This window comes from Salmo trutta, chromosome 28 (genome assembly GCF_901001165.1).
Source record: "Salmo trutta chromosome 28, fSalTru1.1, whole genome shotgun sequence".
Classification (NCBI taxonomy): Eukaryota; Metazoa; Chordata; class Actinopteri; order Salmoniformes; family Salmonidae; genus Salmo; species Salmo trutta.
The window spans coordinates 41,881,268-41,898,273 of record NC_042984.1 but is presented as its reverse complement, the minus strand read 5'-3'; the positions used below and the strand labels follow the sequence as shown (position 1 = coordinate 41,898,273).

At 42.1% G+C, this 17,006-nt stretch overlaps 1 protein-coding gene and 1 non-coding gene across 3 annotated transcripts in view; one reads left to right on the top strand and one right to left on the bottom strand.

The window, feature by feature from the left end:
- Positions 1–9,354, bottom strand: part of LOC115166266 (intermediate filament family orphan 2) — a 39,960-nt gene extending 30,606 nt beyond the window's left edge. The window contains exon 1 of one of the 2 annotated variants that reach the window (XM_029720106.1): positions 8,115–9,354. In XM_029720106.1, the coding sequence (XP_029575966.1) occupies positions 8,115–8,656 (542 nt within the window). In that variant the 5' untranslated portion in view covers positions 8,657–9,354. The remainder of the gene's footprint in view (positions 1–8,114) is intronic. The other variant, XM_029720107.1, reaches the window with a different exon arrangement.
- Positions 9,355–11,474: 2,120 nt separating this feature from the next.
- On the top strand, positions 11,475–11,550 carry trnas-uga (transfer RNA serine (anticodon UGA)). Its single transcript has one exon. It is a non-coding gene; the product is annotated as a tRNA-Ser (tRNA).
- The last annotated feature ends 5,456 nt before the right edge of the window (positions 11,551–17,006 follow it).

Here is a 17,006-nt window from a genome sequence, read left to right as displayed (position 1 = left end):
TTCTCTGTGGTAGGACATCATGTAGAGAGAGGGTGGTCAGGTTGGTGCATGTCAGTGACCAATCTTACTGCTGTGACTGTGGTGGAAGGGTCAATGGGATGTCTCTGTTTTTGGTTATTATCTTGCTTGCTCTTTTCTGTAACCTTTTCTGTACCCTATCCAGTGTGGCTTGCTGCTTCTTTGTGCAGCCCATCAGCAACACACTGGCATACGCCAGGCATGGTAAGAGCAGAGTGGTGTCGATGTCCACAAGGTCATATTTGATTATATCCGCGGTGGATGAAGGGCGGGTTGAATAAAGAGAAAACTATTCCTTAAAACAAATTGATAAATGTTTAATTCTGGTGCAATTTATATCTACAGGCTACATAGAGTATTATTTTAGGCTATCTGGCATTAGTGCGTAAGCCTAAACTTTAGGACCTAACTAAATAGCCTACACGCAAATCGCAAAATACTTTTGGGGACAGGCAGAAAAAGTTAACGTCAACCCACGGAGGCAAAAAAGTTGGTGTTTAATTCAATAAGAGTAAAGCTGCGAAATGGAGAGTTTAAAATAAAGAGAAGGGAGGGCCAGAAAAGTAATGTTTGCGAAAGATTTGATGAAGTGGTAAATGAAGATGATTGCAGTGTTATGTTATGTGTGATGATTATGAGGCGCTTTACAAATTTGACAGTCGCAAGACGGGGACTTCAAATAGGCCCATGGCACGTCAACGGGACTGTAACCTACTGTTTGGATGGGTTAAATGGAAACTTAAATCTGGACACTGACTGCAGGTCTATAACCTCTCGCATAGCCTTAATATGTACTCCTTAATAATTAAGAATTTCTTGAGGTAAAATGATACACCAAATGTAAACAAAATGTTGACTCAGGAAGAGGATTGGAGAAGTATGATTTATTTATTTCAGCGTCTTGAGAGAATGCCAACGTGCAATTAGATACCATCTGTAAGAGGTGCTTTCTTTACCAGCATAACAAAAGCTGATAGTATTTTAACCACATAAAACATGCATCCAAACTGAACTGAAATCTTATCAAAAACATGGGTCGTTTTCAAGGCTCTCTATTTCCTTACAAGTGGTCAAACTGATGTAATTTGGACATTTTGCATAGAAAATCTTTCCCGCTTTTGTACTGTTACATTTAATCCCTGGTCCCTAAACGTCTATGTTTCTCGAAAGAAGCAGAGATTACAGAAAGAAACTTCACAGATGTCAACTACTGTAGATTGGAGCATTCATTCTATCGATTTATGGCGTTATTCTGGTGAGCAAGGGTTTATTTAGTCTTCTAGGGCAACATATAATGACAGAAGAGAAGCTGCATGTACAGTTGAAGTCGGACCTTAGCCAAATACATTTAAACTCAGTTTTTCACAATTCCTGACATTTAATCCTAGTAAAAAGTCCCTGTTTTAGGTCAGTTAGGATCACCACTTTATTTTAAGAATGTGAAATGTCAGAATAATAATAGAGAGAATTATTTATTTCAGCTTTTATTTCTTTCATCACATTCCCAGTGGGTCAGAAGTTTACATACACTCAATTAGTATTTGGTAGCATTGCCTTTAAATTGTTTAACTTGGGTCAAATGTTTCGGGTAGCCTTCCACAAGCTTCCCACAATAAGTTGGGTGAATTTTGGCCCATTCCTCCTGACAGAGCTGGTGTAACTGAGTCAGGTTTGTAGACCTCCTTGCTCGCACATGCCTTTTCAGTTCTGCCCACAGATTTTCTATAGGATTGAGGTCGGGGCTTTGTGATGGCCACTCCAATACCTTGGCTTTGTTGTCCTTAAGCCATTTTGCCATTTAGCCTCCCCCTTTTTCCTCCAAACATAACGATGGCCATTATGGCCAAACAGTTCTGTTTTTATTTCATCAGACCGGAGGACATTTCTCCAAAAAGTACAATCTTTGTCCCCATTTGCAGTTGCAAACCGTAGTCTGGCTTTTTTTATGGCAGTTTTGGAGCAGTGGCTTCTTCCTTGCTGAGCGGCCTTTCAGGTTATGTCGATATAAGACTGGTTTTACTGTGGATATAGATACATTTGTACCTGTTTCCTCCAGCATCTTTACAAGGTCCTTTGCTGTTGTTCTGGGATTGATTTGCACTTTTCGCACCAAACTACGTTCATCTCTAGGAGACAGAACGTGTCTCCTTCCTGAGCGGTATGACGGCTCTGTGGTCCCATGGTGTTTATACTTGCGTACTATTGTTTGTACAGATGAACGTGGTACCTTCCGGCGTTTGGAAATTGCTCCCAAGGATGAACCAGACTTGTGGAGGCCTACAAAAATGTTTCTGGGGTCTTGGCTGATTTCTTTTGATTTTCCCATGATGTCAAGCAAGGAGGCACTGAGTTTGAAGGTAGGCCTTGAAATACATCCACAGGTACACCTCCAATTGACTCAAATGATGTCAATTAGCCTATCAGAAGCTTCTAAAGCCATGACGTCATTTTCTGGAATTTTCCAAGCTGTTTAAAGTCACAGTCAACTTAGTGTATGTAAACTTCTGACCCACTGGAATTGTGATACAGTGAATTATAAGTGAAATAATCTGTCTGTAAACAACTGTTGGAAAAATGACTTGTGTCATGCACAAAGTAGATGTCCTCACTGACTTGCCAAAACTATAGTTTGTTAACAAGAAATTTGTGGAGTGGTTGAAAAACGAGTTTTAATGACTCCAACCTAAGTGGATGTAAACTTCCGACTTCAACTGTATCTAATTATAGACACGTTGACTAACAAATGGCCTACCAAAATGTTGGAGATTATAAACAGAAAAATATCTAAATTAGGCAAAAAAAATCCTGCACCCCCTGTCCAAAAATCATTCTGCCGTCTTCGACTGTAGCCTACAGCGCATTTTCTATATTAGCGGGTTAAGGCCTCAGGTTTTCACTTTATCACATATAGTTGGGTGGTTATGGGTGGGTTATTAGCAATTGCGGGTGGGTGCAGGTGAACAAACAGCTCGCACCACTATCGTGTTCATTAGGGAGACCTTTTCAAACAGAGTGAAACAGGGCGGTACTACCTGAACATTCCAATTCAGTTGCTTGAAAGTATCGAGTATAATATAATTTAAAGTATAATCCTAATGAATATCAACAGGCTTCAAACAAAACAAAAAAAAAACATTTCAAATGTACAACATCAAGTGTCCAAACAAAATCGTGTTTGCACTTTGAACCTGAAATTCACTGTTCACAGGTCAACAACGCCACTCCAATGCCCTCTTTGTCAAATAAACCTAATTGGTAGCACTAACAATAACACTTTGTCATCCAAGTCAGCTCATTCTCTCAGCACTCTTTATTTTTAAAACACAGGCTTCTCTGTTTGTTGAAACAATGGGCCGCTGTTAAAGCTTCACAAAGTTAACACACCACAACTCTGAAGTACATATGGCTCCAAACCTTCAAACACAAACGAAGCCCAAATATAGGCCATTTAGCAGATATTTTTATCCAAAGCACCTTACAGTAGTGTGTGAATATATTTTTGCATTGTTGAGTCCAATGGGAATTGAAACCACAAACCTGGCATTGCCAACACCCCGCTCTACCAACTGAGCCACACCGCCATGTTCAGTTTGGCACGTCATATGCCAATGGTTTGTTAGCCAGTTACGTCAGAAACTACATTGCTGAAAGCCCGTGCATTGCATAACAGCTAGTATTCCACAATCCAGGTTTATAAATAGGACCTGTATCCTGGTTATTCCTACTGACGGGCACTTTGAGAGAAATCGACCATGAACACCCATTGGTCAATTAGGTTTGAATCATCAGAGGCACAGAGAGGGAAAACAAGAGACCCCTCTTTCATAATATCTGATTAATACACCTCAGTGTGTTTATGTGTGTGTGTGTCCTTAATGCTTTAATAAATAGCCTATATTATGAATAAAAACATGTGAATGACATTGGCACTGGAATTCCTACGCAGGGATAAATAACCCTGAGAATGCATTCCACTGGAGAACGACAGGGCAAGGAGCACTTGAGCCCAGCAGAGAGGCAACGGGATACTTCTGCTCCTCCTCCTCCGACCTACTATATTATTCCAGACCTATCAGAGGAAGGGTCAGTGTGGAGTGACATGACATGCGACTAAACCTGTATGAGAGTGAAAGACAACGACCTGTAACCACGACATTAGAATGAACTAAACACTGGCAGATCTGAACCTACACCACCGTTCAAAAGTTCGGGGTCACTTAGAAATGTCCTTGTTTTTGAAAGGAAAAGCTAATTTTTTGTCCATTTAAAATAACATCAAATTGATCAGAAATACAGCGTAGACATCAGAGGTCGACCGGTATGGCCGATTTAATTAGGGCCGATTTCGAGTTTTCATAACAATCGGTAATCTGTATTTTTGGATGCCGATTACATTGCAGTCCACGAGGAGACTGCGTGGCAGGCTGACCAACTGTTACGCAAGTGCAGCAAGGAGCCAAGGTAAATTGCTAGCTAGCATTAAAGTTATCTTATAAAAAACAATCAATCTTCACATAATCACTAGTTAACTACACATGGTTGATGGTATTACTAGGTTAACTAGCTTGTCCTGTGTTGCATATAATCAATGCGGTGCCTGTTAATTTGTCATCGAATCACAGCCTACTTCCCCAAACGGGTGATGATTTAACAAAAGCGCATTCGCATCAGGGTATATGCAGCAGTTTGGGCCGCCAGGCTCGTGTGAAGACCATTTCTTCCTAACAAAGACAGTAATTCATTGGCCAGAATTTTACATAATTATGACATAACATTGAAGGTTGTGCAATGTAACAGCAATATTTAGACTTAGGGTTGCCACACGTTCGATGAAATATGGAATGGTTCCGTATTTCACTGAAAGAATAAACGTTTTGTTTTCTAAATTATACTTTCCGGATTTGACCATATTAATGACCTAAGTCTCATATTTCTGTGTGTTTATTATATTATAATTAAGTCTATGATTTGATATTTGATAGAGCAGTCTGACTGAGCGGTGGTAGGCAGCAGCAGGCTCGTAAGCATTCATTCAAACAGCACTTTCCTGCGTTTGCCAGCAGCTCTTCGCAATGCTTGAAACACAGCGCTGTTTATGACTTCAAGCCTATCAACACCTGAGATTAGGCTGGCAATACTATAGTGCCTATGAGAACATCTAATAGTCAAAGGTATATGAAATACAAATGGTATACAGAGAAATAGTCCTATAATTCCTATAATAACTACAACCTAAAACTTCTTAACTGGGAATATTGAAGACTGTTGTGCACCGGGGCCTCCCACTCCTCTTTCTATTTTGGTTAGAGACAGTTTGCGCTGTTCAGTGAAGGGAGTAGTACACAGCGCTGTACGATATCTTCAGGTTTTTGGCAATTTCTCGCATGGAATAGCCTTAATTTCTCAGAACAAGAATAGACTGACGAGTTTCAGAAGAAATGTATTTGTTTCTGGGCATTTTGAGCCTGTAATCGAACCCACAAATGCTGATGCTCCAGATACACAACTAGTCTAAAGAAGGCCAGTTTTATTGCTTCTTTAATCAGAACAACAGTTTTCAGCTGTGCTAACATAATTGCAAAAGGGTTTTCTAATGGTCAATTAGCCTTTTAAAATGATAAACTTGGATTAGCTAACACAACGTGCCATTGGAACACAGGAGTGATGGTTGCTGATAATGGGCCTCTGTACGCCTATGTAGATATTCCATTAAAAATCTTCAGTTTCCAGCTACAATAGTCATTTACAACATTAACATTGTCTACACTGTATTTCTGATCAATTTGATGTTATTTTAAATGGACAAAAGAAATGGCTTTTCTTTCAAAAACAAGGACATTTCTATGAGACCACCAAACTTTTGAACGGTAGTATATATGTAGGGTCAAGAACATTTACTGTATTTTCAGTAGCGTAATATGGTCAGATGATCAGTGAATTGTTTTTCTTATGTTATGGGTTGTACCAAAAGGCTGCTACGGCTAGGCTACATTTTGGTGTTGGGGTAAATTGTAAAAAAAAGTTGCTTTTCAAAATGACGTTTTATTTATTTATACAATAACATATAATAGCATACTCAGCATAATCATATACAATAGGTCTGATATATATATTATATATTATATATATATATATATATATACAAAAATGATCCAACGTATAGTCCCTACCACTCAGTAAGAACATACTTTCATGACAGTCTGGAATTGCGATTTTGTGAGGAATCCTTGTTATTCACTCCCTTGAGAGAGAGAGCACGAGAGAGAGAGAGAGAGAGAGAGCATGAGAGGGAGAGAGAGCATGAGAGAGGGAGAGAGGGAGCGAGAGAGAGAGAAGGAGAGAGAGAGCACGAGAGAGAGGGAGAGAGAGGGGAGAGAGAGCACGAGAGAGAGAGAGAGAGCATGAGAGAGGGAGAGAGAGAGCACGAGAGAGAGGGAGAGAGAGGGGAGAGAGAGCACGAGAGAGAGCGAGAGAGCATGAGAGAGGGAGAGAGAGGGAGCGAGAGGGAGAGCACGAGAGAGAGGGAGAGCACGAGAGAGAGGGAGAGAGAGAGGGAGAGAGCATGAGAGAGAGAGCATGAGAGGGAGAGAGCATGAGAGAGCATGAGAGAGAGAGAGCATGAGAGAGAGAGAGCATGAGAGGGAGAGAGAGCATGAGAGGGAGAGAGCATGAGAGGGAGAGAGCATGAGAGAGAGAGAGAGAGAGAGAGCATGAGAGAGAGAGAGCATGAGAGGGAGAGAGAGCATGAGAGGGGGAGAGAGAGAGAGAGAGAGAGAGAGCATGAGAGGGAGAGAGAGAGAGAGAGAGAGTGTGTTGGGTGGGTGGATGGGTGGTTGGTGAGTGAGTGAGTGAGTGAGTGAGTGAGTGAGTGAGTGAGTGAGTGAGTGAGTGAGTGAGTGAGTGAGTGAGTGAGTGAGTGAGTGAGTTTTTGGGCTGATGAGTGTCTGATGGCATGCTGCCTTTTCATTCCCAGTCCAGACAGGAACAAATGGGTAACATCCTCAAGGCAAACTGCCTCATACTGCTAAAGAAGCATTCCCCAACTTTTCAAGCATAAAAAATAGCATGACTCACATCCTCTGATTATAATGGGTGGTACTTCTCACAATGAGGACGGAATTCTTCAGAGATGAGAATGTTCACTGTTAAATTTCCTTAGGATTAACTGTGGAAACTGATAAGGCACATTATAGTTTCTCTAGAACTGTGTATATTTGGTTATTGTGGAGGTACCCCCCCCCCCCCACACACACACACTTTCTTACCTAATTACAATATTTTTCTGTCTTTCTTTATGACAAACATTTTGTACTCTTGCTGATGTTTTTTATTTTAACCAATATACAAAATATGGCATGGGTAGAAGATACAGACTCAACCTTTTGAGGTACGAACTGACATTCAGACTTGTGTAATAACATTGTAATTACACTAGTTAAAACATTGTGTTAACATGTCCCATAGTAATTGTGTAATTGCATTGTAATTGCATAGTAGTGGGGTATTATTTGGTGCACATAGTGAATTCAGGGTTTAGGGATTGTGTTCTAACTGCCAGACCAACAGCGTAGCGGGTCTCAAACCTCTTAACGAAGTTCTAGGTGTTGTACAGTTAACTACCAGTCTAATTTCTGAGAGCACATCCTGCGCTTCACTATTACAAACCCCTTTCGCCTCATAACAATGAAGAATGCTTATATTGGCCTCCCAACATCGCCATCCCACTTCTGACACTAGTGTAGCATATCAGGGAGTAGCCCAACCAGAATTTGTTCTTAACTGACTTGCCTAGTTAAATAAAAAAATCTATTCAAAAAAAGTTGAACCTGGGACCATCAACCAAAGACTAAGGCATTACACCAAGAAGCTCAAACCTCTGAACAGAAGGTCTATTTCTATGTAAATGTAATAACGTAAGCAACACATTGTCAACAACTTGTAACCAAGTTCAACAAGTTTCTCAACGACCTGTGAAATAGTCTAAGTAAAAACAACATATCAGACACGTGGACAATGGCTTGATTGATTGTATCTTTGCAGCAGCTTGATTGACAATTTAACAATGTAAAGTGCTAAAAGAAAGCGACATCACTTACTTTTTTCTGTACTCGTCTCTATCTCTTTTGACTTTAGCCAACACGTTGTAAAGGGCTCGCAGTTCAGGGGTGACGGTGTCGACTTGAACTCCAACACCATCCGGCTGCATCCATGACACCCCGGGGCTGTGGATAGTCTCGATTCGGTCCCCAACCCTCCTTGTGTGGGTAAAGCTCCATATCGTACCGGGTACCCGTGGCCGAGACCGAGCCAGAAAAAAGTCCAAATAGCCCGTTTGGGTGGCTTGTTCTCGGCTAAAGTAGGCTCTGTAGCGGGATTGCTCTAAAGCTTGCTGTAGTTGATTTTCTAACAACTTGTTTCTACGCTCCAATTCATGAACTTTAGCTAGGAAACATCGAAATCGCAGGTTAAGGGTTTTCAAGGCATGAATGTTGGAACCCAAATCGTTCCGTAGGGCACTAGACACCCTAGCACCAGAGGCTGGCGCTCCTACTGGGAACGCAGCGGCACCCGAAGATGCCAAAGCCTCAGCAAAGACCATCGAATTCATCATTTGGTTTGAGTTAAATGGGCAACACATTCAACTGAAAATGTTCCCGGTATTCTGAGGGGTCAACTTCAACTAGCGTACTACTGGATTTTTTTCAACCCCCGCCCTACCGTAAAAAATAGGCCAATCCTCCAAAATGAGGTCCGCGATGAAGTGATTCTTTGAAATGATCTTATGCGGCTACAAATCTTGCCGTGAACGCCGTGTCACTCTGCTATCTTAGACAATGTAGGGACGTAGACACGACACAAACGCCATATGTCACCTTCTTCGTGATGCTGTTGACGCGAGTGCATCTCCATGCAAAACGGTTTACTGGGCTATTAGGATAGCCCTCGGCTATGTAGCCTGCGCAACTTCTCTGTCAATTGCTGCTGCTAGTTTTTCCAAAATCATTCGCCTTCATTCATTTATTCTGCGCCACCCATCCTTTTTTGATAGTCGCCCTAGCAGTGAGCCAGATACCGTTACCGCCGAAATGCATGAAATCAAGGATATGTCTACTGTCCCATAGCTGTGTTCCCGTTACTGGTATCATGTTACAGCCAAACGAAAACACCCTCTCCGCCGCTACGCCCCGCACTCTCTTCTACAATCTCCCCTGATACATCCTGGATTGCTGATGTCTCGGTAAGTGAGAGGCTCTGAAGCCACCAGTCGGCCATATTGGCACTTCCCAGAAAGTGCAGGCCTCCATAAGAATGAATGGAATTCTACAGTGTTTCAGTAGAGTGCCACAGTGTGAGTCATAATACACATAAAACCTAGCAGTCAAACACGGAAATGTTTCCAATCGTTTTTCCACCATTCATTTTTCCCATAGGGGATTTTAAAACCACTTCAAATAAGGTCTGTCTTTCATGTAGGCTTACCCTGGCGTGATGTTTTGATAACAGTGTAAATCTCTCTCGGACAAGGTCACTTTTATCAATATATTTGCCTGTATTTACCCCCGAAATGAAATTATAATTAGCCACTAATGTGGCTATCATACAGAACTACACATCCTCTGCAAGCTTTGACATCATAACTCAAGGCAGTGTTGCAGGGTAGGAAAAAAGTCCATATTTCTCCATGCAAACTCTCATGACAAGCAGAAAGTAACCTAGCAAGTAGAATAACTAGTAGATATTATATCATTTTTGTAGTTTCTCGTTTAAATAATTTATATTGTGCATTTCTCGTTTTTATTGTTGTTTAGCATTTTTCAAATTACCTACCTTAAAAATGTGTAACTACTATAATGTTTTGCATGACCCTGGACTTTGTAGCTAACTAGTTAACCTTAGGCATCTCCGTCGATCAGAAGCAAGTATGGTTCAGTGCTATGTACCGGATTGTAACCACTATTCCAATAAGCACACGTGTATTTTATAATTTTCGAACCTCTGTAAGCGAGAGGCGTTGCTGGAGTCGTGTAATGAGGTAAGTCCTGTTTTCTAGCTGCTAACAATCTATTTTGGGTAGGTAAAAGATCTGTGGTTAGCTAGCTAGGTGCTTATGAAATGAGCTAGGTAACCACCAACTGTAGTTACTTGCCGCTGTTAGAGAATTTCCAGTCATCTGGTGATTTTCAGTACCTATACTGTTCTCTTTGAAGTAGAAAGAATAATTGATATAAGTTTAAATATTAGACATGTGAAAACAAAACGTAAGTAGAATCTGTGTGGATGAGGCAAGGTAGACCAACAAGACGTGACTGGTCTGGGCCATATCTGATCTTGTGAAGGAAACATCGGCCTGAACTTGTGAAGACCTTTGGACAGGAACATTAGCTAATCAGTTATAGGCACTATTAGACCTGTAGTAGGAGTGTGCATGTCTGTGTGTCATTCCACCAATAGAATCTATGCCCTAATAAGAAAGGCAGCAAGATTAGGGTGGCCAAGGCTAGAAGGTATCAATAATTTACATGAAAGTGTGGTGACAATGTTATGTAAGGGTAAGACTGTATAAAAGCAAAGTACTAAGAATGGAGAGTCAGTTGTTCCATGGAATTGCTCGGCTTTGTTACTTTTTGTAATAAATTCTATTTCAATTCACAAGCTCCGACATCTGAGAAATATTTGATTCAATATTTCCACGACACCGCACATTACCTTCCTTACAAGTAAAAGGAAACCAGCATAGACTAGCATAATGACAGTTGTTACCTATTATTATTGACAAGTCCTTTGTGAGCTAGCCAGCTAGTTAACGTTAGCTCATGGTTCATGTAGTCATATTTCTCCACATGGTGAGATGCTAGCTAACGTTTGCCCAGGGCAGGGATATTTAGTTAGCTAGCTAGAGCTTTGGGGTTTTAGGCTGGGTTTCTGTACAGCACTTTGTGACATCATGTAACGCCCTGGCCATAGAGAGGGGTTTTTGTTCGTTATTTTGGTTAGGCCAGGGTGTTACATTGGGTGGGCGTTCTATGTGCATTTTTCTATGTTGGTTTGTTTCGTTGATTTTGGCTGTGTGGCTTCCAATCAGGCACAGCTGTAGAGTGTTGTTGCTGATTGGGAGTCACACATAAGTGCCTGTTTTTCCGTTGGGGTTTTGTGGGTAATTGTTTCTGTTTAGTGTTTTGCACCTGACAGGACTGTTTGGCTGTCGGGTTTCTTGTTTTGTTTTGTGTAGTGTTCTTTAGTAAATTAAACTTCAATGATGAACACTAACTCCGCTGCGTATTGGTCCACTTTCTCAGACGATGACTTCTCTGTTTCGTCTGATGACGAAGACAGCCGTTACAGAATCCCCCACCAGAAAAGGACCAAGCAGCGGAGGAAGGAGCAGCACCAGGAGAAGAGCGTTCAGGACTCGTGGACATGGGAGGAGATACTGGACGAAAATATTTCTAAATCTAGCCTTCCCTGTAGCTCAGTTGGTAGAGCGTGGTGTTTGAAACACCAGGGTTGTGGGTTCGATTCCCACGGGGGGCCGGCACAGAAACAAAACAAAAAAATGTATGATTTGTATGAAATGTATGCATTCACTACTGTAAGTCGCTCTGGATAAGAGCGTCTGCTAAATGTAAAAAAAAAAAATTGAAAAAAAAAAAATGTAAATCCTGAGATTCAACCCACCTTATCTGCGTCGTTATAGTAATGTGCTGGTGCAGACTTGCTGTGCACTTGTAAACCTCCAAGACCCACTCATCAGTGAAGCAGCTGTTGATTGGGAAAACAAGAACAAACAATGAGGCACAAGGATTGGGTGTTGAGGGACCACTTGTCTCATTGTCCAAGGTGTGTTTTTGTTATGATAAACAATGAATTTCCTGTACAGATAAAGATGGTTATAAAGCATTGAAAAAAACAACCACTGACCAAATGTCTCTTTGTTTTCCAGTCCAACAGGAGTGCATCCCTCAGCCCATCCGGTGCATGGACATCCTGTGCCAGTGTGATCCGAGGGTGACCGTCCAGTTATAGAGACTACAGCAGATCAAGCCTGAGGACGGACAGGTCAGTAACCCATCAGATATGATACAATAGTTTACAACAATGAATTTAAAGATATATCTGCAGAGTTTGTTTGTCAGCTAGCTAGCCAAACCGTTTTAGTGGAATTACTAACTACCAATATTTAAAAGGTAAAGGAAAAGGTAAAGGAAAAGCAATGGCTGCATGATGTTTACATATTTGTTGTATTTACAATGGTGTTTGTTCACTGGTTGCCCTTTTCTTGTGGCAACAGGTCACAAATCTTGCTGCTGTGATTTCACCCAATAGATAAGGGAGTTTATCAAAATTGGGATTCTTTTGAAATTATTTGTGGGTCTTTGTAATCTGAGGAAAATATGTGTCTCTAATATGGTCATACATTTGGCAGGAGGTTAGGAAGTGCAGCTGTTTCCACCTCATTTTGTGGGCAGTGTGAACATGGTCTGTCTTATCTTGAGCCAGGTCTGCCTACAGCGGCCTTTCTCAATAGCAAGGCTATGTTCACGGAGTCTGTACATGGTCAAAGCTTTCCTTAAGTTTGGGTCAGTCACAGTGGTCAGGTATTCTGCCACTGTGTACCCTTATGGTTATGGCCAAGTAGCTTTCTAGTTTGCTCAGTTTTTTTGTTAATTCTTTCCAATGTGTCAAGTAATTATCTTTTTGTTTTCTCATGATTTGGTTGGGTCTTATTGTGTTGCTCTGTGGGGTCTGTTTGTGTTTGTGAACAGAGCCCCAGTACAAGCTTGCTTAGGGGACTCTTCTCCAGGTTAATCTCTCTGTAAGGTGATGGCTTCGTTATGGAAGGTTTTGGAATCGCTTACTTTTAGGTGGGTGTAGAATTTAACGGCTCTATTCTGGATTTTGATAATTAGCCGGTATCGGCATTAATTCTGCTCTGCATGCATAATTTGGTGTTTTACGTTGTACACTGAGAACATTTTTTGCTGAATTCAGCATGCTGTCTCAATTTGGTGGTTTTTCCCATTTTGTGAATTCTTGGTTGGTGAGCGGACCCCGTACCTCACAACCATAAAGGGCAATGGGTTCTATAACTGATTCGACATAATTGGTATGTCAAATTTTATTTTCCTTTTGATGGCATAGAAGACATTGTCTCTCAGATCGTTCACAACTTTGTGGAAGTTACCTGTGGTGCTGATGTTTAGGCCGAGGGAGGGCTGTCTCTGTCTCTCTCTCTCTCTCAGCATGGCACAGACAGTTATAGAATGTTCTCACTCCATCCCAGCAGAAATGTCCCATCCACATAGTGATTTTTTTTCTTCAGCTCAGCATTCTTAGGAAAACCTTTGCCATGAGTGGTGTTCTCTGTATTCCTACTGTAGTGGCATAGTGTAGAATATGCGACATCTCACATACACATGTTAGCTAGCTAGCTAGCTACAACATACAGATATAGTTACTCCAAGACTAATACGAGTCATCAAGCCAAAGTCTTTCCTTTACTCTTTGCCATTATTGTCAAACCATTTCTACAGTTTTGCACCTAATGAGAGGCACTGAGGCTAGTTAGCTAGCTTGCTATAACGTTAGACTACAGTACATTTTAGGTATAGCAAATACAACTAGCTAGCTAAACTTAGCTTGTAGTGGTACTAGCTAGTTATGGCCGAATCGGTCACTAAATAGTACTGCACTGAACAACACTGCCTCGGTTAAAGCGGCAATATGCTTCCTGTTGTTAAGTTTCGTTATTGCTTCATTTACTTTTGGGTTTTGTACACCAGCTTCAAACAGCTGAAAATACAATATGTTTGGTTAAGGAAAATATATTTTACAGTGGTTTGGAAGCTGTTGGGAGAAAAAAAATCATATCAATGAAATGTATTGAAGTCACTTATTATCGCAAATGTCAATTAACTTTTATATTAATTTGTCAAGTTTCATCAGGAAAAGGTCAAATACTTCTAACGAGCCATTCTGTATGAACAAAAGTTTCCTACCAAGTCCTTTGCTCTGGTGTTCCTGGAGAAACTCTTGCTTGGTTGGTAGTGGGACAAGAGGGCTCTGTAGGGGTTGTTGGCACTGTGGGAAAGCATAAAACAATTTGTTACTTAAATAGTACACAGTACAATGCAATGTCATATTCCCTTATACACCCCACTGTATCTTGTGAATATGCCAAATAAATGTTGATTTTGAGTGAGAATGTACACACCAACACAGGATTATCCCTAATGCTGGCCCTGACCAACCAGGACATTGCCCCTCACTATAGCTGCACTTCTTCACATGACCAGACTTCTGGTGGTCTTCTCCATATGGCCAGACTTCTGGTGGTCTTCTCCATATGGCCAGACTTCTAGTGGTCTTCTCCACATGACCAGACTTATAGTAGTCTTCTCCACATAACCAGACTTATAGTGGTCTTCTCCACATAACCAGACTTATAGTGGTCTTCTCCACATAACCAGACTTATAGTGGTCTTCTCCACATGGCCAGACTTCTAGTAATCTTCTCCACATGGCCAGACTTATAGTGGTCTTCTCCATATGGCCAGACTTCTAGTGGTCTTCTCCACATGACCAGACTTCTAGTGGTCTTCTCCACATGGCCAGACTTCTAGTAATCTTCTCCACATGGCCAGACTTATAGTAATCTTCTCCACATGGCCAGACTTATAGTGGTCTTCTCCACATGGCCAGACTTCAAGTAATCTTCTCCACATGGCCAGACTTCTAGTAATGTTCTCCACATGGCCAGACTTATAGTGGTCTTCTCCACATGACCAGACTTCTAGTGGTCTTCTCCACATGGCCAGACTTATAGTGGTCTTCTCCACATGGCCAGACTTCAAGTAATCTTCTCCACATGACCAGACTTCTAGTGGTCTTCTCCACATGGCCAGACTTCTAGTAATGTTCTCCACATGGCCAGACTTATAGTGGTCTTCTCCACATGGCCAGACTTATAGTGGTCTTCTCCACATGGCCAGACTTCTAGTAATGTTCTCCACATGGCCAGACTTATAGTGGTCTTCTCCACATGACCAGACTTCTAGTGGTCTTCTCCACATGGCCAGACTTATAGTGGTCTTCTCCCCTTTTAGTGCTCATCCTTGAAAAAATGCCATAAGGTCTGCAAGAGACATCAAAGTGGACATACTGTACAAACAAGGATCTAGGCTAAGTAAAACATATATATATATATATATTATATATATATATATATATATATATATATATACTGCTAGAAAAAATAAAGGGAACACTTAAACAACACATCCTAGATCTGAATGAAATAAATAATCTTATTAAATACTTTTTTCTTTACATAGTTGAATGTGCTGACAACAAAATCACACAAAACTAATCAATGGAAATCCAATTTATCAACCCATGGAGGTCTGGATTTGGAGTCACACTCAAAATTAAAGTGGAAAACCACACTACAGGCTGATCCAACTTTGATGTAATGTCCTTAAAACAAGTCAAAATGAGGCTCAGTAGTGTGTGTGGCCTCCACGTGCCTGTATGACCTCCCTACAACGCCTGGGCATGCTCCTGATGAGGTGGCGGATGGTCTCCTGAGGGATCTCCTCCCAGACCTGGACTAAAGCATCCGCCAACTCCTGGACAGTCTGTGGTGCAACGTGGCGTTGTTGGATGGAGCGAGACATGATGTCCCAGATGTGCTCAATTGGATTCAGGTCTGGGGAACGGGCGGGCCAGTCCATAGCATCAATGCCTTCCTCTTGCAGGAACTGCTGACACACTCCAGCCACATGAGGTCTAGCATTGTCTTGCATTAGGAGGAACCCAGGGCCAACCGTACCAGCATATGGTCTCACAAGGGGTCTGAGGATCTCATCTCGGTACCTAATGGCAATCAGGCTACCTCTGGCGAGCACATGGAGGGCTGTGCGGCCCCCCAAAGAAATGCCACCCCACACCATGACTGACCCACCGCCAAACCGGTCATGCTGGAGGATGTTGCAGGCAGCAGAACGTTCTCCACGGCGTCTCCAGACTCTGTCACGTCTGTCACGTGCTCAGTGTGAACCTGCTTTCATCTGTGAAGAGCACAGGGCGCCAGTGGCGAATTTGCCAATCTTGGTGTTCTCTGGCAAATGCCAAACGTCCTCACGGTGTTGGGCTGTAAGCACAACCCCCACCTGTGGACGTCGGGCCCTCATACCACCCTCATGGAGTCTGTTTCTGACCGTTTGAGCAGACACATGCACATTTGTGGCCTGCTGGAGGTCATTTTGCAGGGCTCTGGCAGTGCTTCTCCTGCTCCTCCTTGCACAAAGGCGGAGGTAGCGGTCCTGCTGCTGGGTTGTTGCCCTCCTACGGCCTCCTCCACGTCTCCTGATGTACTGGCCTGTCTCCTGGTAGCGCCTCCATGCTCTGGCACTACGCTGACAGACACAGCAAACCTTCTTGCCACAGCTCGCATTGATGTGCCATCCTGGATGAGCTGCACTATCTGAGCCACTTGTGTGGGTTGTAGACTCCGTCTCATGCTACCACTAGAGTGAAAGCACCGCCAGCATTCAAAAGTGACCAAAACATCAGCCAGGAAGCATAAGAACTGAGAAGTGGTCTGTGGTCACCACCTGCAGAACCACTCCTTTATTGGGGGTGTCTTGCTAATTGCCTATAATTTCCACCTGTTGTCTATTCCATTTGCACAACAGCATGTGAAATTTATTGTCAATCAGTGTTGCTTCCTAAGTGGACAGTTTGATTTCACAGAAGTGTGATTGACTTGGAGTTACATTGTGTTGTTTAAGTGTTCCCTTTATTTTTTTGAGTAGTGTATTTTTTTTAAATCTAGCCTACTGATCTACTGCTCTGCTAACGAGCTAGCTAAAGTGTTGTCAGTGGCTAGACAGAGAGAAAGGGGACAGAAGAAGTCCAACACTTCATCTCAATACAGCACATGGATTCAGCATGGACTGGACACAGAAGGTCTGTGATTGTGCTGGTGA